This window comes from Oculina patagonica, chromosome 9 (genome assembly GCF_052425735.1).
Source record: "Oculina patagonica isolate OP01 chromosome 9, crgOcupat, whole genome shotgun sequence".
In the NCBI taxonomy this organism is placed as follows: domain Eukaryota; kingdom Metazoa; phylum Cnidaria; class Anthozoa; order Scleractinia; family Oculinidae; genus Oculina; species Oculina patagonica.
The window spans coordinates 29,865,937-29,892,110 of NC_135766.1; the positions used below are offsets into that span (position 1 = coordinate 29,865,937).

General features: G+C 37.6%; 1 protein-coding gene across 2 annotated transcripts; it reads left to right on the plus strand.

The window, feature by feature from the left end:
* Nucleotides 1-5,242: 5,242 nt before the first annotated feature.
* Nucleotides 5,243-23,487, plus strand: LOC144664739 (endoplasmic reticulum-Golgi intermediate compartment protein 3-like). 2 transcript variants are annotated; one of them, XM_078525945.1, is made up of 17 exons: nt 5,243-5,470; nt 7,209-7,279; nt 8,260-8,347; nt 9,446-9,486; nt 10,531-10,609; nt 10,883-10,923; nt 12,761-12,895; nt 13,758-13,841; nt 15,847-15,904; nt 17,472-17,519; nt 19,356-19,387; nt 20,285-20,381; nt 20,521-20,585; nt 21,287-21,365; nt 22,043-22,100; nt 22,353-22,408; nt 22,723-23,487. In XM_078525945.1, exons 1-17 carry the CDS (start codon nt 5,374-5,376, stop codon nt 22,800-22,802), a joined length of 1,209 nt encoding a protein of 402 aa, XP_078382071.1. In that variant the 5' UTR covers nt 5,243-5,373; the 3' UTR covers nt 22,803-23,487. The 2 variants fall into 2 exon arrangements, with proteins under 2 accessions (XP_078382071.1, XP_078382072.1); XM_078525946.1 differs by lacking the exon at nt 17,472-17,519 and having other exon boundaries at nt 5,249-5,470.
* Nucleotides 23,488-26,174: the final 2,687 nt, after the last annotated feature.

Sequence of the window (26,174 nt, forward strand, 5' to 3'; positions counted from 1 at the left end):
GGGGTAGGAGAATTTGATCGACAAATTTGACCATTAGGTGGGGCATTTGAACACGATTTTTGGCCCTTTGGGATGGCAATTTGAACCACCAAAACCTCAAAAGTTCAAATATCCGGGGCATGACGGTGGGTGGATGTTGAAGTTTGGATTTCATCGGAACATTATTGGTCAAAGTGGAGTACATTAAATAAATAGCAAAAAACTACTAACATCGGGTGCGTCACGATTGCACTTGCGTTATATCAAAATTGCATAAGAAAAAAATACGCTTCCTATCACTATTGATTCTGGAATAAAAATTGCTCAGCTGAACTTCTACCTGTGCTTACTTGGGTCTTGTGTGCGTTTGTGTATATTTTTGGATGAGAAGAATTCGAGACGAACCTGAAAAGAGAGGAGCCCAAATTACAACCAGCGTGACAGTAATGCATACATTACAAAGGTCATACAAACACGGCGTAGGTCATTAACCTGTTTACATTTATCCTTGTGCAATGATAACAACAGGTACTTTTTCAAGGTCGCCAGTCGCATGCAGTCGGCTCCTACTTCTCTTATAGTGTTTTTGACAGATACTCATACCTGCTACTCTATCCTCTGATAAGTTATAGTACCCTGATCTGCATAAAATGAGCTCCATCTCAGTGATTGCTGAACTTTGAGATCGCCTTCCTCTCTTGCCACTCACACCAAGACCTAGTAAGTGAACTGTAAAGTCTTTTTTACAAGCATCTATAACGGTAGAATAGTTGTACTATATCCGAGAAGACTACAAGGTGATTCTTGTGAAGACGAACAATTCATATTTATAAGAGTGCTAGTCCCGTATGAGACGTGATAACATGAACTGAAACTGACAAAAGTTATGTCGACTGGGAGAAATAACGTCACGTGGTTTCTTATTCTAGTACCTTGAAACATTACTACTAAGACCGCCTTATATATAAGGTTTATATTCTCGCTTTTCAGACAAACCAAACTAATCTAGATATAGGCTATGAAAATCCAAAAGATACTTACATAATGCGACTAAATTTCGCGGGAAATATATATACACAATGATTTCATGCACGGCCTGCTGTATCTATTAACTTTAATTAACATAATTATTTCAAAATCAATTTCTAACACATTTGCTGAAGTTTCTACTCTTTTCAAATCAATTACAATACAAGTTTTTCAATTTGAAATGTAATTTTATCGATGTTATGTGATAATCTGGTGATTTAATTTTGGGGGGAAAATGGCCATAAGAGCGATCAGAGGCATTTTTTAACTAAATTCGTGGAAAAAGAGTTTCTTCTGCCAATCAATAAATTCTTGTTTTTGATTAAGAAAGGTATGGACTGTTATAAAATGGCTCTTAATAAAAAATAAACCACCGCACTTTTGAAAAAAATAAATTTGAAAACCCACGAAATTCACTCTGTGGCAAGGCACAAGCTACCTACCTAGTTTAGTAAATATGGTAAAAATTACAGTTAAACTAAAAATTTGTTTCTAAGCATGCAAAACATTAACAACTAGTTAATTTACCTTGAGAAAAAATTTTGTGCACGAAATGCAAAAGGAAGATCTGTTTCCAGTACCGAGAAGTTGGCCTTTTTTATGTAGAATTTTGGCACTTTCTGTGCCAAAAACTAGGGGGTGGTCAATCTCAGAATTGAAAAGGCAGAAAATCATTTAAATGCCACCAATGTAAATCTTATCTGATAGGTTTCAAATGCTGAAAATATTAGGGGAATCGGCTGACCCCCATCTGTTAGCATTGCCTGGTTTTCTCTGACAATGACACTTAACATAGTCCTACATGTAAACTGAAAATATTCTTACCTGTGAATCTATCACATGATCATGAGCTCATAAAACACGTTAAAAGTAACAGCTGCCATTTCGACGGCCGAAGATTTCAATGATACGATCCATGTCATTGTTGACTACAGATTTGGCATATGCCTTTTCAATGTTAATTACTGCGATGTTACTGGTACATTGTTGCCCCATGGTGCTGCGGAGGTAAGTTTTTCAATCAGCGCAATGCACTGAATAATCGTTCTGCAGAACACGATGTAGCAGGTAACACTGCAAGTATATGTTCCACATTGGAAAACTCTAGAAACATATTAAAAAGATCAGTTCTCGGGCATTGTCTCCAGCATTTCTGAAACAGTCATGTTGCCTAATTCGCGCACAAGACGAAAACCCGCGTAAATTTTCTGCTCGGCTCACAGAATCTCCCCGTGGATTTTGTAAAATTAAGCAACGTAGGAGAAGCTTTCTTTATGACGCTCACATCTTTACTCAGATCTTCTGAGAGTCTCCGGCCAGTCGATAATCTGACGATATGCTAGTGAGTTATGCCGAAATTGATTAAATACCCCACACTAGCTAGTGCAAATATGTATATCAACATACAATTTCCTTCACCGATAGCCAGAAACTCATCACGAGCTAGGCAACCACTGCCTCATGTGAATTAAACTGGCTTTTCCACACCGACTTCAGGTATTCCATCTCTTCGAAAAAAATACAACATAGAAACTCCTTTTAAAACTGGCTTCGCCCAAATTTCTTTTGCTGCACAAAAATCTGAGTAGTCCAAAACTTGGGGGGGGGGGGGGGGGGGTAGAACACGAAGACACGAAGTGAAAAACAAAACCGGCGCATATTATCCAAATTGCAAATGGGGTCGTTTGGGGAAGTTTTCAAGTTCGGCTACTTGGACTCAGCGTAGATAGAACTTGCGTGCACTTGCGTTAAATTGCAATGACAAAATTAAAAAAAATGTCATCGATACATGGTTAACCATGCATTGATCTGCACGCGCAGCCAAAACGAATCTTAATGGCTCATTTTTGCTCGCGCGTTTTTCTTCCTTTGTTATGTCACAAAGGAAATATTTCAGTCACAAAACGAATTCGTTTTGTCAAGACGCGTTTTTGCGGCTGTTTTTGCAAAAAAGAGAAAATTTCCACAAATTGTTCACAGTGGTTATTGCTTGGAAAGAAAAGAGAAAGGTGGAGAAGGAACTTAAAAGGTTTGTTGAATTTTTTTGTCCGATTTTTTTTGTGAGATACATGGTATAATGAAATACTCAACAAGAGTTAAGTGCTCTGTGAAAAAAAAGTAAAACTCAGACAAGGGGGGTTCTATTATGCGTGAAAAAAAAAATTGAGACAAACGACTTGCGCAAACGTGTATGCAAGTCGTTTATACATTGTCTCTAAATATTTCACGCATGTAAACGCACGTAAAAAATTACGCGACAGTGGAAATCCGCCAAAGTCTCAACACGCAGCATCTCCATGTTGAATATCCCTTTAACTGACTTTGTTGGAAAAACTGAAGTAAGAAACTCCTTTAAATCAGCTATTTAAGCTTTTGATTTCCCACGCGGCTTTTGTACATGGGTCAACGGCTTTGTGTTCCAGTAGATTATGTACTTAACTTAACTTAACTTCATTAAAGTGTCAAAACCTTATATCTTGGGAATAATGCACCATACTAATTATGGGACACTGCTAAAAAACTAAAAACTACACTAATACTAATATCAATACCAATAGAAATATATATAAGTAATATAAAAATGTTACTATAATCTATGATATTAAAAAAAGTTAAAATCTGTACTGCTGTAACTAAGTGTATAATTATAAGTAAAAAAATGACTTGAAAGGCATTATGTGCAGCATAGGATGCAGCCCTCACCAGCCGGTGTCCATTAAGCGAGTTAAATCCGTTTTGCAAATCATACAGTTTGAAAAAGCCTGTAGTGTCTTGGCTGATCTGTCAGCCATAGACAGTTTGCCCCATAGTTTGGGTCCTACATAACGCAAAGAGTGCTTTCCATAAGTAACAGTGTTATATCTAGGGGTAGAAAAATCTGATTGTCTCAGGTTATATGCGGAAGTATGCTCGTTAAAAATGGTACAGATGCTATTAGGACACAGTCTATGTTTAAGTTTATACATAAGAATACATATGTCCTGTAAACGCCTGTTCCAGTAGCTGAGTATAACTAGCATTTTTGTTCTTGTAAACGGCCCTCGAGCCCCTTTCCTGTAGTCGTTTAAGTTTGCGTGCATCGCTAGCTCTACAAAAGTGCCACACTAGGTGACAATAAGTAAAGTATGGTAGTACAGCTGACTTGTTAAACTGAAGTTTGGCCTTAGTGGGGATTCAGTTCCTTAGTCGCATTAGTACGCCGATTCTCTGACTTGCCTTTATGTAGGCGGGATGCAGGCTGAGCTAACGTGTTCCGAAACATTCAGTTTGGAGTCAATAGTTCCCCTAAAAGTTTAAGAGTATATGCGGTCTTAATTTTCTGATTGTTAGCATAGATCACTGCACTAGTGCCTGAGTCAGTTGTCTTGCTGCAGCCGATGTTCAACGTCTGAAATTTCTTAAGGTTTCCGGCCAGCAAGTTTGACTCGTACCACTTTGTTGCCTGATCCGCACTTTCACTAAGCTTGGATGTAACCTCCACTAGATCATGACCACTGTGGTAAATTTGATGATCGTCAGCGTACATAGATGGTCTGGTTGCTATGCACAAGGGAAGGTCGTTCTGAAAAATGTTCCATAGTGACGGCCCCAGGGCAGAGCCCTGGGGACAGCCTCGATTCACCAACCTGTACGAACTGACTTGGTTGCCCATTTTGACACGATTGTATCTGTCACTAAGGTAGCTTTTCAGCAGTTGTATAAGTCCGTCCTGGAAACCGTATGCTTTAAGCTTACTCAACAGCAACGGTGGGTGCAGGGAGTCAAACGCTTTTGACTCCCTGCGCAAACGCCTTCGCATGGCAGGAGTTTGCGCGCTAGTGTTTTTCTCAGCAGCGGAGCCTCTCACAAGATCGAGAGCTGCGAAGCCGCAAAGAGAATGGGGAAATATTTCCCTTGCGATAAATTTCGAAATATTTCGCTGCTCAATTTTAGCGTCTCCATAGCTGAAGCAAAGCAAACGTGCGGGAAATTCCACCAGCTACACTAACGCCCTGGCTACACGGAACTCGTCATAAATCCGTTACCCACCCCACCCCCCACGATTGTAGCTAGGATTGTAGCTTTGGAACAAGTTAAAAATTGCAAGCAACTGAATAAACGTTTTAGCAAGGTCTTATTTGTTTGTTTATTTCTGGGAATTATGGCCAATGAGTCGCTGATGGTTTCTGACAGAATTCAGCAAGGTTTTCCACCTTTTTAGGGGGGAGGACTAAGGTGATCTTTTGACACGGAAATGAAACAAATTGCGCATGCGTGTAATAGCGAGTCATTTTCGTTGAAATTTACATTTCTTACACTTGTTCGAATGGATGGATAAAAGTACGGTAAACTGTTAGGATTTTCCACACAAATCAACGTAGCAAAATGCAAACTAAAGATTTAGTCAGTACGTTGAAGAAATTCGACGCGTACCCCAAGACGCTTGAAGATTTTCGCATAAAAACTTTCGGCGGAGCCGCAGGTAACGTAAGCTAACTTCTGCTAGTTGCTGTAATGGGATTTTAGGAAGTGACAAATTTGATGTTACGTCTTTAATGCAGTGTGGTTAACTTACAAAAGAACTGATCGATAATCTGGTTAGAGTATAAAAAATCTTCAAGATTAACCTGTATTTTAAAAGTAAACTATCGTTCATTTGTGGAGGGACCGTCAGCTTTGTTTTAGTTATTGTGTAAACGTGGCAACATTTTCAGGTAGTTTTGAAGCATGCATGTGTAATTAGCATCGTTTTATTTTGAGGAAATGAAGAGTTTCTCTGAATTATTGCCAGTGGCTTAACTTTAATTTCTAATTTCGCATTTCTAGGCGGTAAATTGTGAGCATGTTTCGGTGTAATGGATCTAGTTTTGAATTTAACCTCGGGTTTATGCCCCGCTGAAATTTCTGACACTGCGACTATCCAATCACAGATGTCCATGTGTTAAGGGTTTTTTCGGTTGTTGTGGGGCTTCAGAGTTTGTCAAAACAAACCTATTTTCGTTTAACAGCCTCCTGCTTCTATCTATTCATAACATGACAAAGATAGATAAAAGCAAGCATCGCTAACAGCAATATTTACATTTTGTGTCATCTTTAGAGTTAACCCCATGGGGTGGGGTATAACTGCCTTATATGCTCCATACAAAGATGTGCTGCTGGGGGGGGGGGGGGGTTTACAATTTTACATCTTTCCCCTTACAATCAGGTCGCGTAGAAATGAAAATAATAGCAGATGCATTACCAGTGTTTGCATTAATATGTGATTTCCGAAACGAAACGAAAATACCTGCAGAAACATTTCCAAGATTTCTGTCAATCAGAGTTTGAAAATGACATTTTTGCAGGATAAATATATTTTATTTGGACAGAAGGCAACAGAAACTTTGTCACACTACTGTATTTTCTTGGTTATAAGGCGCACTCGGCTATAAGATGCACGCTGATTTTGGCAAAAACTTCCCAAGAAAAAACAGATTTTCCTCGAAAAAACCGTGCGCCTTATAACCAAGAAAATATGGTATATTATATTTCACAGTTAAGACATTTTTAATATTTTTTTGAGACTCTACCTAAAATTTCAAGGGTTTTTGCATTTGGAAACCAAATGAAACTAAACAGTTTACAGATCTTTACAAAAAATTAATTTTATACAAAGGAGACAGTGGCAGACTGAATGTTGCAATACCTTTCTACGGCTTGCTGAACATAATTTTGTACCTTTTATTTTTATGGTGTTTATTCCGACTGGTAAGCGAGACAAAGCTCTTTTTGACAACTTAGCTACAAAGGGTTTACCAGTAATAATCATGGTAATCTGTGCCTGTTTATAAAGGTGGTTTAAGGAGTATTGGCCTGGGAATTCATTAATCTATTTGTCACCAGTTCACTTTTGTGATCACTTACTTGAAACGTTGACGGAAACCCCTTCAAACTTTCAATCTGCAGGTGTTTAAATTTCTCAAGTCCTGTATAAATGCAAACGGTAGTAATGTAGAGGATTTTTTTAAATCAAAAAACATCTCCTTCATTTTTGGTCTAAGAAAGTATACAATTGAACTCTGTAGTCTGAAATTTTTTGAGTTTTTTTGAGGCGGGGTAGTGGTTTCCTGGAGCTCAGGGGAACCCCAAACTTATGCCTAATTTAAAGTTTTGAATACAACATGGTACAAAAATGTTCTGAAACTGATATTTATTGACTTTCTGTTTTTGTTTCTTTACAGTCACACTTGTTAGTGGATTTTTGATGTTTATTTTATTTGTATCAGAATTAAGTTTCTACTTATCAACAGAGGTAAGTGTTGCTTGACAGCTGTAGTGTTCATTCTAAATGCCTTACAACAAAACCCCTTAAGGTAATTCCACTGAAATAGAACTGCACTGAGATTTTTCTCTAACTTTGCCTATTGATCGTTTATCTTACATTGTATGAGAACTCAAAATTTGGAAATAAAAATGGGGTAATATCCTTGTAATATCATTGTAATAATAGTCATGATCGCTTGCTAAATTCACATTTTCATCAAATGTTTCTTATTCTGCATTGAGAATTGGTCTATATTTATTTTCCAGAAAAAAAGTTATTACCCAATTTAAAACAACAGAAAAAAATGATAGGTTGATTTACTCAAGAAAACGAGGATTAACATGTCCCTGGCAAGGTCCAGCCATAGAGAAGAAAGCCTCAATCTTTCAATGTACACAGACTAATCACGCATCAGGGCTCGAGACTAACTTTTTTGCTAACTAGCCAGGTGGCTACTAGCTGCAATTTTTAAGCATAGTTCTTCTTTTAAGGGGGGGGGGGGAGGGGGTGAAAACAATGTCTGATAATGTTTAAACCTTTAATCTTCATGTTTTTTTTTCCTTAAAAAAATGGGCTTTGTTCTTCACTTTTAAAATTGTACAAGTACATGCATTTTGTCAACTAGAATTTTGTTTAAAGTTTCACATTCTATAATGTTAACAGTTTTTTTGCTAGTTTTATTCTCTGAGAGACGATTTTAATAAATGTGGTTTCTTGCCACTAATGCCTGATTTTTTCACTAGCCATTTTGGCTAGTGAAAGGCCAAAACCTACTAGCCAGAACTGCATTTTTAATAGCCTTTGGCTAGTTGGCTACCATTAGTCTCGAGCCCTGACGCATGAAACTATGTGCGGTAGGGATGGGCAATACAATCCTGGGGAATGATCTTGTGTTAGTTAGTTACATTCAGTGATATGAAAAGAAATTTCCATTAACGTGACCATTAAAATGCTATTTTTGTTTCCAGGTTACACCTGAACTTTTTGTTGACACAGCAAGAGGAGAAAAGCTTAGAATTAATGTAGATGTTATTTTTCCAAAATTACCCTGTGTTTGTAAGTATTTGTTTTTGAGCACAATATTTGTACAGTCAGTCATATTATTGTGCCTTTCACAACAGTGTATAATGCAAAAATCCAGCACTGCTTCTGGTTTTTGTTGTCAAAAAATTACTTAATTAAAAGAGGAAGCCACATCAGCTCTGACTAGCTGGTTTTCACACAGGTCCTCTATTCAGGTCTTGACTGCAAGTTTGTAAGAGTTTGAAGCTAACTTAATGTGCAATGCCAGGCTTTTGTAAGAAAAATGTTATGACAGAAAAGGACATTGGCAAGCCGGAATATATAATTGGCTGAAACCTAGGTGGTTAACAATGTATTGGTATTAAAATCTCTATGCATATGTAGTCTACAAAACTTATCTTTTCTTAACCTTAACTGTCTAGACTATCTTTTGACCAAAATATTATTTGGAGGAGTTTAGAAATGTGAAACTTTTTATGCCACATGTGCACAGTGTGTTTGACCGCTGTGAATTTGTGTTTCTGTATCCGTGTATCTCGATTCCATGACTTGGCTTTGTTGTGAATTAAATTTGGTTGACCAATATATTGGTAATCACAGGGTGCAAAGAAATTGAAATTTCCAGGTTCCTGTTTCTTGAAAGTTCCGGATACTTTTCGGGCCCGCAAAGCGATTTTTAGTTATCTGTATCTTAAAAATAGAGAATTGTATAGGCCTGAAACTTTGTGTGAAGGGAACCTCTGTTCATAGTAAGCCATGCAAATAAAAAGGCTCTGTAATCCCCCCCCCCCCCCCCCCGTCCAAAAAAAATCTCATAAGCATCACACTTATGATGCTTCACTTGCCTGTCGGCCATGGTTAGGATTAAGTTCACTAGCTTGAACACAAAATCAACTAGCCCAAGGCTAGTGTACTTACTTACTTACTTACTTATCCTCATCGGGCCCATGAGGACTCTTGAGGCTGGCCAAGGCTAGTGTACCCTAACTTTATTGCACACTGTTATAAAAAGAAATGTATGAAGAGCAGTGAGCAGAATTTAGTAATAAATTCAACCATCAACATTCAATCACAACACAATCATCATTGTGTTGTGTGGGAAGTTCTAATTTGTTCATTGTGTACTTTCAGATTTAAGTATAGATGCCATGGATGTTTCTGGAGAACAACAGGTACAAAATCATATGGTTACCTACTATGAGTAATTTCTTAGATATAGGTTTTGTAATAAAAGTGAATGCTAAAATAAAAAAGTTACAGCGTTTCCTAAAACCTCTCTGAGGCCATTTTCAAGTGCAAGTAAAAATACTTTAACTCACGCGTGAAAATGTCCTCAGAGAGGTTGAAACATCGTGACTTTTTAGTGTAAACTTTTTTCACAAAATAAATATTAAATACTGAAGTTTCAAAGTGTTAATTTTTAGTTACATATATAACTCTTGAAAGAAGACTTAGCAAAGACAACACAATGTCAAATGAAAACTCAAAAGCACATAAAATGGTCTGGACCCTACCTGATTTTGATTTCTAGTGTTTGCCGTCCTTGGTAGGTAAAAAAAAGGAAAAGTCTGTGTCGGAGCCAAGTTTTCCATACAGCCAGAGCTTATCCTGGTTTCGGTAGCATTAAGTGACTAGGAGTATTGCTACTCCCCCCTGGATGGGATGCTAGTCCACCGCAGGGTTACCGCCCAGCAGTAAATTCGCCGGTACCCATTTATACACCTGGGTGGAGAGAGGCCCTGTGAGATTAAAGTGTCTTGCCCAAGAACACAACGCAGCGCCCCGCCCAGTGCTCAAACCTGGACTGTTCGACTCAGAGTAGAGTGCATAAACCATTAAACCACCACGCCTTCCTTGCAACAAAATTTATACAAATATGGCACTGTGCAAGTTTTACATTACAACCAGAATGTGACAGTTTTCCAGCAAGAGTAGTAATAAATTGAACTCAGTGGTCCTACCAGCGGTTTTGCTAATAATGAAGTCTTGACTGGAAAATTCAATATTTCATTCTTTGTTTCGAACTCTTTATTTTTCATATAAAGAGTTAAAATATTTAAAAGGAGACTCAAGCCTAAACTCTGATTAGACCCAAGATATCTTGCTTGACCTGTATTATATTGTATATTATATAGTATATTATATAGTATATTTAGCAAGTTATGTTCACTTGGTAAATTTCTCATGTGATAATCTGACCCGTTATTATTTTCTAGATTGATGTAATGCATAGTATATTTAAAAAGAGAGTGGATCTTGATGGGAAACCAATCGATGAAAATGGAGAAAAGGGAGGTCAGTTGACTGCATTTTGTTATAAATTATTATTAAACTTTTCCATATGAAAAAGGAGCAAATATCTGAATGTTGAGTAAAAGTTATTGACCTTTCATATTGGGGTGCCTGTAATTTAGTTGTTATGTGTAATCTGAGTGTCGCTGGTTTGTAAGTTTTTACTGTTTGTTGTTACCCTCCTTTAATAAAGTTGTTTGTTGTTTGACTTAATTTCCCTGATGCTATGTTTCTTTTCTATAATGTTTGTGAATTTTTGCTCTCTTTTTTTTACAGATCTAGGTGATAAAAGTCATGAAGCTAAAGAGTTACTTGAGGTGTGTTAAATTAATGTGTTTGAAACAAACAAGACACTTCTATGTGTAATTGGTTACTGGCATCAAAGTATTAAAAACAAGAGCTCTTAGAGCTTACAACTGCGCTGGTCTCGTGAGCACTTTAGGGGAGCCATGTGGGGGGACAAAAAATTAACCCCCCCCCCACCTCATCCCCTTTACCTGCGTCGAACAATGTTGCGACTGACAAACAAGATGGTAAGAAAACACCTTGCGTGACATTTCATGGTTGACTAGTTCCATCCGAAATTAAACATTTTTCTCATATGCTAATGGTGGCCAAATTTAATTCCCACGATCCTGATCCGTGAAACAAAAAAATTTTTTAAATCAGCATCCGGTGTTGTCTTTAATTACCGTTTTAAGATTGAATAACCAGCTCCGAAAATGGAATATTAGAGCAAATAATTAAATCAAATTTGAGAAGAACACTAGACCTGTGTTTTGCTGAATGGGAATTCCCCGGAGAATTAATTTACCAATGACGTAAATCTTGCAAGTCAGGACATGTTTGTCTTAGTGGTTTTCCTTCAGATTTCAGAAATCCTCTAGATGACACAGCTCCAAAAAATACTTAAAGCTAAAAAGTCGAGCATTTTACACTTAACATGCTAGGTTAGTTTCCATTTGTAGCAGTTAAGCTTTCAGAGCATTGCGTGATTCTTGCCAATCGGTGCCTTGTGAAAGTAGAAATTTGCTTACGCCAGCACATTCCAGGACACAGACGTAATGTAAATAAATGTAAATTCTTGCCCGCTAAAGCGATTCTTTTTAAAGCATCAAATTTTAGTATATTTTTTGATTCAAACGCTTCAATATACTTCACACTGTTTTTTTTTTTAAGTAAAGAGCAAAGGATTCGCAAAGATTTCAAAGGTGGCTGGAAAGCTTTGAAAAATTACGTGACTCGAGGTCTAGCCGATCGAAAGTGAAACTTGTCATGTCAGCACATTCTTTTCCACCAACGTAATGGTATTTATTCATAGATTCTGGCCCGCTAAATTATATTTCTCTTTGAAAGCATGGAAATTTAGTATTTTCCATGAACCAAACGCTTCAAAATCGAATAGCTCACACTAAACATACTTTATAAAGACAAAAAAGAGAAACTTTTTCCATTTGTTACTGATTTGCAGCTTCTAAACATCACGTGACTTCAAGCTTGGAGGTCTGGGTCTAGTCACCGACAAAACAAAAAATAATAATAATAAACCCCGTGCAGAGCAAGAACTGCGCAGCGCAGTTAAAAAAAACAACAACAAAAAAGAGCACTTCTGTGTTTTGCTATTGCAGCTGTTTACATAAAATAACTTACACTGCAAACAACAACAACAACAGTACAATCTTTATTACCAGTTATAACATTAAACTTTCAATATCAATAATCATGATACTATTTTTACTTGAGTGTTGAAAGTAATTCGCGTTTGCTTTGGTGTTGCATTACTATGCTTAGTGATTGGTTAAAACAACTTGTGCCACCTTCAAAAGTAAAGCCAAAACCAATAATGATTCGCTCGCGCACATTTTCTCACGCTTTGTTCTGGCTAAATGTAACTGCTTCAAGTTTTGATTGGTTCACTGGATTGTCTGCGACTTTTTTGATTGGCCAAAGTGATTACTTTTGTTTTGGTTTTACGACACTCAATTGAAAACTGCTCTTATGATGTAAATTAAGTTTTGCTTATTTTTGTACTGGTACCTGAAAGCTGGTATTCTGTGTTATAGGTCAACTATCAATGAACATTGGCAAACCTGTTGAGTAGAGCTCTGACCTCAAGAACATTTTCATACATGTAACATTGTTTTTCTTCCACAGCTTGATCCAAACAGATGTGAATCTTGTTACGGAGCTGAGACACTTGAAAAGAAATGCTGCAACACATGTGAAGATGTCAGAGAAGCTTACAGAAGGAAAGGTTGGGCTTTATCTGATGTTGACGAGATCAAGCAGGTGAGAGGAGCGCTTTTTACTTTTAATATCATTGAACTTATTTTTTTTTTCATCCTTACAATTGGTTAAGAGACTAGTACAGTCAACTCTCGTTCAAGCGGACACACTCCGGACGTTGCTTAGTGTCCGTTATAGCGAGAGTCCGTAATAGCAGGAGTCATTTCCAGTCAAACCTCTAGTCTTATGTCGGAGATATGGATTTTGTCCGTAATAGCAAGTGTCCCCAATAGCGAGGTGTCCGCAAGACGAGAGTTGACTGTACATACAAGGACATCACCTCAGGGTTTTAAGAAGTGGGTGTCCAAAACTTTATAGAGCACCTAAAGTAAGACCCCACCCAGGAAGTATAAGACTCAAATCTTGAATTGAACACTTAGCAATTCCTGTTTGCAGTTACATCACGCAGAATCGTGTAAACCATGCATATCGTTAAGTTTTTACAGTTGACTTCATGCAATTACTCGAACCCTCGCTAACTCAAACTTCGCGTTAATGCGAACCAAAATTGATTTCCCCTGGATTTTCATCATACCCTACCTGGACTTCTCCTGATGCTTTGCTTTGTTGTTTCAAATTATGTTACATTATGGAGTCATACAGTACTTTAGAAATGTATTGTTCCATTTTCACTTGACTTCTCATTACTGTAGTTAAAATTGATTACAATGTACACTGGATGAATCGAAAAACAATAAACACTGTTTTTTCTTACTTCCGGTCATTTGTTCTCAACTCCTGATAACACCAACTCCTGATAACTCGAACCTTTTTCAATTTGCCTTGAAGGTTCAAGTTTTCGGGAATCAACTGTATGTATAAGAACCTGAAACAAAAATGTATAATTATGTGATTTTTATCCCAGTGTTTGAGAGAAGGTTGGAAGGACAAACTTCAAGAACAGAAGAATGAAGGTTGTTCAGTGACAGGCCATTTGGAAGTTAACAAGGTTTGTCATGAAATTGCCTTAAATTAGAATGTTTAGTACTGCTGCTTTTGCTGCTTCTACTACAAGCACCACTGTTGCCATCACTGCTTAAATGAAAATGCTAGTACAACTATTTATTTAAATATCACGACAGTTCTTTGCCTAGCTAATAGTAATCTGTACTCCACAAAATTTATTCACTTCTGTTGTCATGAGAAGAGTAACCCTGGTTGACAGGTGCAATGCCAACGCAAATGTAAATACAAGCGCAAATGCAAACACAAGGAATGTATGACTATGTACGCTCATTCTTGACCTTGGTGTTAAAATAAACGAACAATATTCTTGTCGCAAGGTCTGAAAAGTTTATAAGCGAAGCTTTCGGCTGTATCGCACAGTCTTCATCAGCGATTGAAATTAGCTCACGTTGTCTCGTGAATGTAAATTGTTTAATCACGAAACAACCACCAAATCGACTGGGAAGGAGTCAAGATTCTTGATAAAGAGTCGGTAGATGTCAAAAGGAAAATCAAGGAAGCCATCCATATCAGACGTCAACGCCCAACGCTGAACAGAGACGGGGGCTACGATCTTCCCGCCATTTTTGACCATCTGTTGTCACGTGATTAAACAATTTACATTCACGAGACAATGTGAGCTAATTTCAATTGCTGATGAAGACTGTGCGATACAGTCAAAAGCTTCACTTATAAACTTTTCAGACCTTGCGACAAGAATATTGTTCGTTTACAAGGAATGTAAGATATGCAAACACAGTTTAAGAGGAAATCCGCCAGGACTTCGAGTAGTTATTGGACAAAATTATGTACCAAAACTATTTACACCTGATTGCAAGCTTTTGTGTTACTGCTTGAAATATCTTATCGAAAGAAATCTTTTCTAACAACACCACACATCGAAAACACATTTTGAAGTTCCGCTGAATTCCACTGAATCGCTTAAAAGATGTAAGCTTTTGCCCATAGCTTGTGAACTTTAAATATCATTTTCTCAGACTCTGATAAGAAATTGTTGTACCAGAATTATTTCCACCTAATGGCAAACTTTTTTGTTACTGCTTCAAATATCTTATCAAAAGAAATCTTTTCTAACAACACCACACATCGAAAACACATTTTGAAGTTCCGCTGAATTCCACTGAATCGCTTAAGACGAATTTACAAAATGGCTACACGTGAGATTTTGCCCATACCTTGTGAACTTTGAAATTCATTTTCTCAGACTCTGATAAGAAATTGTTGTTGGCGTTATCACGGATAATTACTTACATCTTTACCTTTTATTAAGGGTAGGAAATAACGCAATAGGATTTAAATTATTCTGGAAATTGATTTTTGTCCAACTTTAATAAATATTACTCGACTTCCTAGTGGATTCCGTCTTAAGTCTTTTCCAAGATGGCAAACAAGTCAGTCTTTGCTTGCTTGCATTTGGGTTTAAGCATTGTTCACACTCAAGACAAACCTAAGCGCAAATGCAAGCACAAGTAGTTGAGAATTGTCCATTCCTCATGCTTCCATTTGCCGTTGTATTCGCATTGAGCTTGCCAGTGCCTTCACTTTTGTATCTCACATGCAAACAAGGCTTTAGTGTCCAGACTTAGTGTGCAGAAAGAATGCTATCCAATAGCCTGACGTTTTAGTTAGCAGATGAAGTAGGCCATTGTAAAAAGCCTACAAACTAGCACACAATGGCTCGGACATTAGGGCAAGCAAGAAAATCTTTTTTTGTTGCATCCTGGGACTTGTTACTGGTTGTTACAAAGAGCAAGGCAGCAAGGTGTGCAATCTGGTTAGCCTAAATGGCATTCAGATTAGCCTCAATAGCACTCCAGTTAGCGTACAGTTAGCTTAGGTACAGCTTGTGGTTAGCCTTTTTTTTTTTAGTAGGGATTCCTGCCTTGTATGTCTTGCTGCCTCGCCTTGCATGCCATGCTGCCTTGCCTCACATGCCTCGCACATTTGTAAGACTCCTTGTTACTCATTGAGGCATTTTCTTTTTACAGGTTGCTGGAAATTTTCACTTTGCTCCAGGAAAAAGTTTTCAACAACATCATGTCCATGGTAAGCTTAATTTACCAGAAGTCACTAAAACTGAGGACATTTTTAATATATAATAACTTGTTTAATGACTACATGTGATCATGTCGTTACTAACGCCTTGCTTCCATGTGCAGGACTGCAAATAATTTTTTTCACTTGAACAGACATACCGTATTTTCTCAATTAAACGCCCCCGCATTTATTTCAAACTTGGCTGCGTGGATCCGGCGTTTATTTGAATGGTGCAGTTTATTTGAGCAAAATGTTTATTAAACAAGGGTTTTTAATCAGTATTTGTGACAGAAATGTATCTTGCCATTGCCCCTAAAGCATATTACACCTCAAATAAATGCCTAAAAGGCTTACTTACCACTCCACCTTGGAGACCCAGCGTTTATTCGGGGCCCGGCGTTTAATCGAGAAAATACGGTATGTCCTACTAAGATACCATCTTGGTTGGGCAAAACAAAATTCTAGTCGGACAGATTTTTATTTATCATTTGCCGTAAAATCATTTACGATCAAAAAATTGTCTGGACTTTATGTCCGACCACGCTTGGGATTTAGTCGGACATGAGCAAATTTTGTTCGGCCAATATCCGATGACTGACAGCCCTGGTGTGTCATTTTTTTACAAATCATTTGCACATTTAATTGTTATTAATTGCTGAAAACAGATTAATCTCCAGTTGGTTTGATAAAAATGAATGAATGACTGAGTTAATAATAAATTTTAAATAAATTAATAAATATATAATAAATTAATAAATATTAAATAAGCTATATTAATAAAAGAGTAAATAAATATTAAAATAATAATTTTAAATCAATAAATAATAAACAAAATATATATTGTAATGTAAACATTACATAAAATTAAATAAATGAAATCAGTTACGGTAATAAAGAAATATCTAAAATTTGAACTTCTTGTCTGACTGCTATAATTACATGTATAAGCAGGAAATCTTTGCACAGTTACATGTTATATTATGGGCATGAAGTAATTTATAGTCATGTAACAGATCACAAAAATTTATAAGGCATGTAAAAAGTCATGACAATTTGGGTACTGCCTGTATCATGTGCTCAGTCTGAGCAGAACTAACTGCCTGCCGCATCAACTAACCAACTTATGCATTCACTGCTATTTTCTAAAATTATTATCAATCATAATGGGAATGAGGTAAAGTTCAAGGCTTTTAAACCTGTCATTTTCAAGACACCTTAAATAATTCAAGTTGTCTTGAAAATGACTAAATAGAGTTTGTGTGTTTTTTTTTATAACAAACTTATTGCATACCAGCTAAACATAATAGCAAATCAGTTCTACAAGCTTAGTGGTCATTATTAATATTAATGAGAAAGGCTGCAGCGGAAATTAATTAAGTGATAATCAGTAGCTAATTTGGCACATAAGTAAAAACTGTGCATGTATTAATTATGAAGCCATGTCTAAACCTTAAACTGCTTGCTTACTTCTTTAATGGCAAAAGCACTTCCAATCACTGTTTTGACTGTAAAAGTTTTATAATAACTTTTTGCAATAAAATAATCACCACTCTAATGACCGTTTTGCACTTTTCAGTCGCCATTCTCAAGTTAAGCTCAGGGGGAAATGTTATAAAAGTCAATAGTAAGTAGTAAAGGCTGTTATTTTTTGTTGGCTTCAAGTGCAAGGCAGTCATTTCTTGGCAGGCAGTCATTAAATTTGCATTCACCTTTGATTCAGCTGTTGAGGAATGGTGAAGTTAAAGTTAGTAGCCCTAGCCATACTTTTTAAACTTGCCTTATTCTGTTCGCTCTTCTTTGTTTGATCCAAACGGACAAGTGTGTCCCTCTTTGTCATGCAACGCTGCACTATGTAAAAGAGACTGTCTTCATAGTGCAGCGTTGCTTGACAAAAATGACCAGAAATAAACTAACCCAGCGATTGCTGGCCAAGAAATGCCTTCATGCTCTGAGGCTTGTCGCTTCATGTACCACTTCTCTTTCTCTTTAACAATAAGTTTAAAACACACCAGTTAACATTTCAATCGTAAAATGCTAGTTAATTAAATTTGGGATTGAAATCATTAACTTTAAAACAAAACTAAAACTAAATTAATGCACTACCACGGCTAAAACACAAATTAGAACTTAAATCTAAAAGGTTTTTTTTAATATTAAAAACCTGCACATTTATTAGAGAAGTCCATAATATTTTTTTTTACTTAATATTATAATTTTGATAATTAATTACTACCTGTAATTGTCTGTTTTCTGCTCAGACTGAGTAAATTAAAAAAAAAAACGCCTAAATTTTCCTATGTTTTTGTTTTTTGCTTAAACATTTAAATTTGGGACTGATCATAGCGTAAAGGATATAAGATGATCAACAGTCCCTACATGTACAATGCAAATTATTTTGCAGAACTTTATGGTTTTCACTGAAACTTTGGGTCAATAGGTTTCTGTTTCTGTTAAAAGTATGTGTTAACCCAGTGAAGGATTGTAAAGAAACCATGATAAAGCATAGGTCGATTAATTGATAAACCAAAGTATGCATAGCTGACTAAACTTGAGACCCTAGAAATGATGTAGAGCTTGTGTGCTGTGCGGACAGCTGATGGCCCTTAAACTATCTTTTGCATTCAGCAAATCATTCATTAAATACCATTAACAGCAGTTTTTCATTGACTGTCGAATTAATTTTGTTTGGTTTTGTGTTGCCGAGGCTAATAAACCAACCAGCAAAGAAAATAAGCCAAACTGAAAACAGTTACTGTTTTTTGTTTTGTTTTCATTACTCAAAATCACTCATAACACGTCAAGTTCCTCCCATTTTACACCAGTCAGGGGCACCCATCGAGAATATAGTTCAAAACCACTTGAAGATGGCACTGTTGAACGTATTTTAGTATTTAAACGGTAGATATAGGCATATTTTTATCCCCTAATTTTTTTTATCTGTTCGGATTTCCTAGCTAAAAGTCTAGTGATCCGAAAGTTATAGGGATCAAAACTTACCTTTTCAAAAAAATTCCAGCCAGAGAAGGGCCCCGAAAATTCTAGGTGACCTTTTAGAGTAAAAATCCTTAAAAATGAACAATTATACCATTTTTTAGATAATTATTCAAAAATCCTAGGAAAGGCAGGCAAGCAAAAATTTACAATGAATTCCGAAAATTCTAGATCTCAAATCGTCTTCCGAACAGATATTTTAACGAAATATTCCGTTGGGTGCCCTGACCAGTCACAGTGAGTTATTTTTGGCATTGTTGCGATTGCAGGGATGTGAGTAATTTGATTTCGGTTCTCTGACAGTCACTGGAAAAGTGTTCTACTTGTAGCGAGGGATATGGTCAAACTAATTCTAACAGAATATGCCGTGCTAAATGTTTATAAAGAGCTTTAGCTAACAGTTTGAAACAAGAATCTATAACAAAGTGTTTTTGGTATTTTAATTTTTTTTTTTTTTTCACTTTAACAGTGCATGATCTTCAGCCATTTGGATCCACCCAGGTAGGCTGCTAACATTCCACATAATCTGCGTAGTTTTTGAGCGTGCATTTGATAAACGCGAAACGCGCCATCTCGCGCCTTTCTGCTATGGAATTCTGCTATGTAAATCTTATGGATTTCACCCAGACCTCCTCGTTTGTTCAACACCATTCTCGTCCCCATGCCCTTTCGTTTCTCTTAGCCAGCTGGGCCTTGGCACGAGGAAACAAGGGCTCTGGGGACACAGGATTTCCAGTCCAAGATTCTAGGACTTCCGGTCTTCATGTATGCAGTCACGACGTTTCAAAAGAATGTATGAGAGAGTCGTTACGTTTGACTTCCGTTTAGGAATTCTTTGTTCCAAACAGCCAATCAAAAAAATTCGAATTAATTCAAAAATCCTATGTCCCCAGAGCCCTCCGTTTTCTCGTGCCAAGCCGGCTAAGAGAAACGAAAGGGCTATGGGGACGAGAATGGTTCAACACGCGTTCCGAGGTTGCGCAGGGAACTGGGGCGAGTTTTAACTTGTAACCAATCAATAAACTGACACCACTATATGAACGACCGCGTCGAGATTGGTTATTGGTGGTTATAAGTTTGACAAATAAATTATACCGGTATTTGCTGAGAATCTGGCGTGTAAGCTGTTATTTGACAATTAAAAGTTGTCGCATACGAAAAATTGATCGTGTAGATAACTCGTCACATAAAATGTGACAAATATTGGGACAGCATTGCGTATTGCGTATGCATTTCAGCGTGTCTACTCTGTCCAAAATCATTATTGGCGCACTAAACTTTGAACTGTTGAAAAATAATTGTTGTGCCATCTACACTAGCAAATATTTTTGTCACATAAAAGTTGTTACATAAACATTGCCCGTGTAAATCCTGTTTAACAATGTTTTTTCCTTGCAGTTTAACCTGACTCATCATATTCGTCACCTTTCATTTGGTCATGAATATCCTGGCATTAAACATCCCCTGGACGACACTTTTGTTGCTGCAGAAGATGGTGAGATTCTGTTCTTTTGCATTCTAGATGCACATGTAAATTCTCCTTATTTTTTTTCACTTATTTCTACAATTCCTCCTAGGAGAATTTGGTTTTAAATCAAACATGATATTATCCTAATTCTTTATTGTTATTCTAGCCGGAAGTATGTACCAGTACTTTGTAAAGATTGTCCCAACGATGTACCGGAAGTTAAACGGCGAGGTGAGTACAAAATCTAAACGCCACACAAACGTTTAAAACGTTGTTTCGCGTTATCTCCCGTGTTACAAGCGTGGCAACGCGTTGCGTGAAGTAAACGTGAGTTCAACTTTGTGTAACATGTTACCGAAATTCGCCATATGGAAGGTAATACGCGCAACAGCGCTTTCTTCGTGCAGTATGGCATTTGTTGCAAAAGTTGTAAGACAATGTTTGCCGTATTCGCTGTTTTCACCGTTCCCATAATACATCTTGTTTACCCCCCAAAATTTTTGCATAAGCATTGTTTTCAATTTCTCTTGGGATTTACAGTGACGTGCAATCGTCCCCAGAGAAATTGAAAACAATGCTTATGCAAAAATTTTGGGGGGTTATTTAAATAAAACAAGATGTATTATGGGATCGTGAAAAAAGCGAATGTTACATTTTTGTTGTCCTCTGAAAAACAACGTGAAATACCCAAATAAACAATGGCAGTAAATTTCCAGGTTTCTATTGGACTTGAACCTTGGCTTTTTGTTTTCAGGTGTAACATAGTTTTGACACCAAGAGGCAATACATTAGGAAAATGAACAGCTCTCTTCGGGTGGCTGGGGGTTAGCTTCTTAGACTATATATTTTATAATGTAGCAAGTATATTGTAATTATCAAGTTCCATTTAGTGTGATTCAATTATCCTAATTCTCGTATTTGTCTGTTTACAGGTGGTGAAAACTAATCAGTTCTCGGTCACAAAGCACAAGCGAGTAATCAGACAAGTCTCTGGCGAACACGGTCTTCCAGGTATCATGTAGTTTATTAAAAAAAAATGTCGTTTATTTTATTGTTTTATGAACCTCGCTCTTGATCCTATTCTTACAGTTCACACTTTCTAAGGCTATGTTTACCAGGACTGGTTCCAAACGAATCCAAATAGAAATCCCGACCGCAAAAAGGCCTTCTGTTTATACAGGACTGTTTCGTAACCGGTCCGGAACGCATCCAAAAGGTTTCAAAACTGGACGTGCTGTTTTGCAGGTCCAGTTTTGAAATCGTTCGGAACCGGTTCCAGAAACAAACAATTAAGGACGAGGTGTTTCTCAACCTCAGCGCAATTTCTTGGTGAAAACATAAAGCGGCCTTCACACAACAACGTGTGCGAGCGAGTCACGAAAGAAAGTGACGCGAGTTTTTTTTTTAACCAATCACAAAGCGTAATAATACAAAACCAAAGAATAAATGTTTTCCAAAACCAAAGACTAGTTAAAAGTATTTGTTAGTAAGTTAGGCTTTATCGGTTAAATTGTGTAACTTGATGTATTTTTTCCTTCTTTTTTTTTTTTGTAACTGTGTTTTTTTTTTTCACTTTCTGTAACGTGTGATATTAAATAAATGCATTAAATGTTTTCAATTTGCCGTCGGCGAAGCAAAGCAGTTTCCCCGATGTTTTTAGTGAGCACTGATGATGTTGTTCTTTGTAGGTGTTTTCGTGCTGTATGAATTCTCTCCAATGGTTGTTCAGTACACAGAAAGTCGAAGGTGAGATGTTCGTTATTTTCGTCATGTTTTCTTTCTGAGGGGGGAGCACTTACATGCCTAAAATGGAAAAAGGCATTTTTTGCGTGACTCAATTTTCGTGATTTGGCCAAAAAATACGTTCAAACATATAAAAAAAAACAATAAAAAACGTTCAAAAAATAATTTTTGCGGGTCTTTAATTCGCAAAAATAAGAAACAATTAGGAAGTTATTCAAACTGACCTGATGTTTTTTGTTATCGTTTGAATTTCAGGTCCTTTATGCATTTTCTCACCGGACTCTGTGCTATCGTTGGTGGTATTTTTACAGGTATGACGTCAGAACAGATATATAAATTGTATATCGGATTGATAAAACCTTCCATTACGTCTCAGGGCCGTAGGCGGGCGGGGGGAGGTGCGAAGGTCCGCCTAATCTTGGGAGTGAGGGTTACAATAACTCTCAAAATGCAGAAATTGAGGACTTGATTTTGCAAACTTTCCCGGAAGGGGAAAATACCTTCGGAGCCCCTTAGATGCTTACACCATCAGCGCTCGCACACACCCATGCAAAATCCTGCCTACGGCTCTGCCTCTCATGTGTTCGTTGCACTAAATTGTTGTTTTATTTTTCATGTTTTCCAGTGGCTGGCCTCGTAGATTCCATGATATATCATTCTTCCCGAGCACTGCAGAAAAAAATAGATCTTGGAAAAGCAACATAACAGAGTGGAAATTGCGTGACTGTATAGCAGATACTGAGTGACTTGATACATGGTGTTGCGTGACGCTACACCCCACTGTAAAAATACCCATCTGGATCTCATTTTAAATTTAAGGCAGCGGTTTTAGAAAATTAATTTCATCTAACAAGTTGAAGTTCGCCAAAAAAAATATACAATTGTTAGCTTAGGGACAGTTTTAAAAGCATACACAATTTTTCTCTAGTCCTTAAACGGAAAATACTATTAATTACAGAACTTGTTGTCAGATTTAAACAAATTTGATGAACAGCAAATCACATCGTAACATTATTCAAGCTTTCTTCGTCACGGCAGTTAGTTTTATTATGTGGCCGGGCTACATGTCAATTATACTGTTGTATTGTGGGTAGATTTAGAATTTACGTTCTACTCCAGGAGCACTGGGAACTGCTTGAACAAGAGCCTCGCTTCCAGACCATCACGTGTACAGGAGCCAAAACCCTGAGTTGTGCGGTGATCTTTTCGACACACAAGATCGCTGTGGCTGTCAAAAATTACTTAAACGAAGAAAGGCGTTTGTCGCTCCCAGGAGAGGAAAGTGATGCTGTTCACTACTTATTGCGCTTGCACCGGACTTTTAGGAACATTTATTGGAGTGAATATTTTCCCTTTGTCTTTCTTAATAAAGGGTGCCTTAAACGGTAACGAGGGTTGTTCAGTAGTTATTATCTAAGGTACCAAAGACGATTTCCTAGCCTGCGAGCAGGCTCACCTTGGGGCACGCCGCACCTTGCGGCACGCCGTCAGCCGCGAGTTTATTGGCGCCACTCTCCGCCTTATCGCTACGCTCGCCACTCGCGCGTGCCCCAAGGTATATTCGCGCGTGCCCCAAGGTGAGCCTGCTCGCAGGCTAACGATTTCTTGGAATAATCGTATCCGCCCCTTTCCCTGCTAACTAAAACAGCGACCCAATTACTGGGAGTTTCGGATCTTGCCATACTCCTCTCGTTGCTATAATGTGCGCATGTAGAAACTGCACAAAAGGGGGTGCTTAGCTTGAATTATAGTAGAACCCCGCTCACTCGAACAAACTACTCGGTTAACTCGAACTCGGATAACTCAAAAACCCCGCTAACTCGAACTAAATTTCGTTTCCCTTGATCAAAATTTGGGTCAAATTTACCCCGATAACTCGAATTCTGGTTCTTGCAGCTCGCCACGGATACCCATTGAAATATTCCCTTAGCTCTTCTTGTCGTGTATTTGGATTAAAGACACTACAGCAATTTGATTTTAATTAATGCAACTAATAGATCACGAATCTGACAGTCATTTTCCACTCTTGACATAAAAATGTATGATCGTGTGAGAGTGTCAGACGAGATAGTTAATTTGCACTGTACTGTGTACTGAAGTGCTGAAAAATCGATAAACTATTAATTATTAACTTGGCAAACTGATTATTCAATCGACCCCGAAAACTTAACTCGAACTGTTTTTCGTTTCCCTTCAGAGTTCGAGTTAGCGGGGTTCTACTGTATATAGAAAAACTTTGCCACGCAGAAGGCAGTCTAGTTTCAACGCGATCTCCTAGACACGGACGATTCTGGCGACAGCGTAGGCTCGATTTCCAGCCGTTTTGCGAGTTCGGTCGTCAGGAACACTGCCTCACAAAACGGCTTGAAATCGAGGCCGAGCGAGAAAATGGTTCTCGCCAAAAGCCATCCTGTGACGTCAACACACGATATGGCGTGACGTCATGACTGGGTAGGGACATGTAAAAGAAGAAACACGAATAACATTGCTTCGGACTTCTATTCACATTCGCTTTACTTAACTGTACATCATAACTGTTATACAGATACGTTTCTTGAGAAAATAGAAAAATACACCTTTAACGAGAAAAATCTCAGTTATATTGATAAATCAAGCCATAAAACGATCCAGCTCGCATTTAAATAAACGTTCGTTAAGTTCCTTTTTCCACATTGGTCCGTATCCAATAGAAACAAAACCGGTTCTTTTCCAACGGAGCGTCCACTACTCCTAACCCAACCCTTCTAGACTTTTAAAGCTCTTTAGACTTAGAGGAACTGTGTCACCGATTTTGGCCAAATTTAGGCATGAGAAAATGCCCATGAAATTCGGTCAAATATAAAAATAGCCACTTAAAACAGGGAAGAAATATTTAAATAACACAGCAAATACAAAAGAAAGTACGGATGGTCAAAAATGAAGTAGATTGTAACGGATTGTGATATGGGTTTTTGTTTCGTTTCCTCAGAAACGATACGGTATTATTTTGCTTCGATGTGAACTATTTACACAGTGGGGGCTACTAGCCAATCAGAAGAAGGTCGTAACCACAAAGTATAGTTTGACCGAGGCAATTAATTTCGTAAAAACATGTTCTTCAAAACGGAAAGATATTCCTCAGCATGATAAAAAAATATTGAGATTCGTTGCAAACAGAAATATCTGGCGACTGCAATGGTTTTAAGTTTGATTAAAGCGATGTATTGTAAGAAAACTAGAGAAAGCTCTCGTAGCGTTTAATATTATTCTGAAACGGAAGTAAATTTCCACCAACCAGTGTTTGCAAGCGCAAAGAAAAACGGGATGACTCGTGTTTGCTCGCACGGTAGAGCTTAAGTGCACTACAAAGAGAAGTGATATTTACAGGCGAGTTACAAAGTTAATTTCACTTCATGTAAAGAGGAATGTATAAATGTGGGAAATTGCCCTATTCTATTTGTACAAGAAAATTCACGGCATCGTCGACGTCACACAGCGCGAATACACGCAAATTGCGTGGGTTCTCGGTGGATGTACCCGGAATTGGTGATAGTGTCACGTCGTCGCAAAAACATTCGAGTTGCACGGAAAGTTGAGAAAAGAAGAAGTCATTTTTAAATTTATTTTATGAAGTACGTAGCAAGGTGTGCAACTGCCGTTCGAACTAAATTCGTCTCCTTAGTTGATGTAACGCTCAACATTATTACCGTTGCAACTGCTGGAGCAGATTTGAGATTAAATTATTGATATAAACATTATTTGGATTATTCAAAGCCATCGCGGTCTGATCGAAACTCCACAGTATCGCCAAATGCAAATCGTTATTATCAGTGTTACACTGACAACAGAAGCAACTTGGCTGTTCTTATTAGCTCATTAACAATTATCCTGCGATCGGCGGATTCGCCTGATACTTAGCCGACGAGGCCGTAGGCCGAGTGGCAATCAGACGATATCCGCAAGATTAGCAGGATATTGTTTTATTATTCGACAAATTGTCAAGAAACACATTTTGCAGAAAGAAAAACGGTAATTATGCAGCGCTTTACAAAATTTCGGACGATTCTTCGCAACCTACGTATACCGCAGGATATTGTT

Excerpts from the sequence above, each read along its gene's own strand:
- LOC144664739 (XM_078525945.1), top strand. The coding sequence starts at position 5,374 with ATGCAAACTAAAGATTTAGTCAGTACGTTGAAGAAATTCGACGCGTAC. Across the intron at positions 15,905-17,471 it reads TCAACAACATCATGTCCATG|TCGCCATTCTCAAGTTAAGC; the intron begins GTAAGCTTAATT and ends TGCACTTTTCAG. Across the intron at positions 19,388-20,284 it reads AGCCATTTGGATCCACCCAG|TTTAACCTGACTCATCATAT; the intron begins GTAGGCTGCTAA and ends TTTTCCTTGCAG.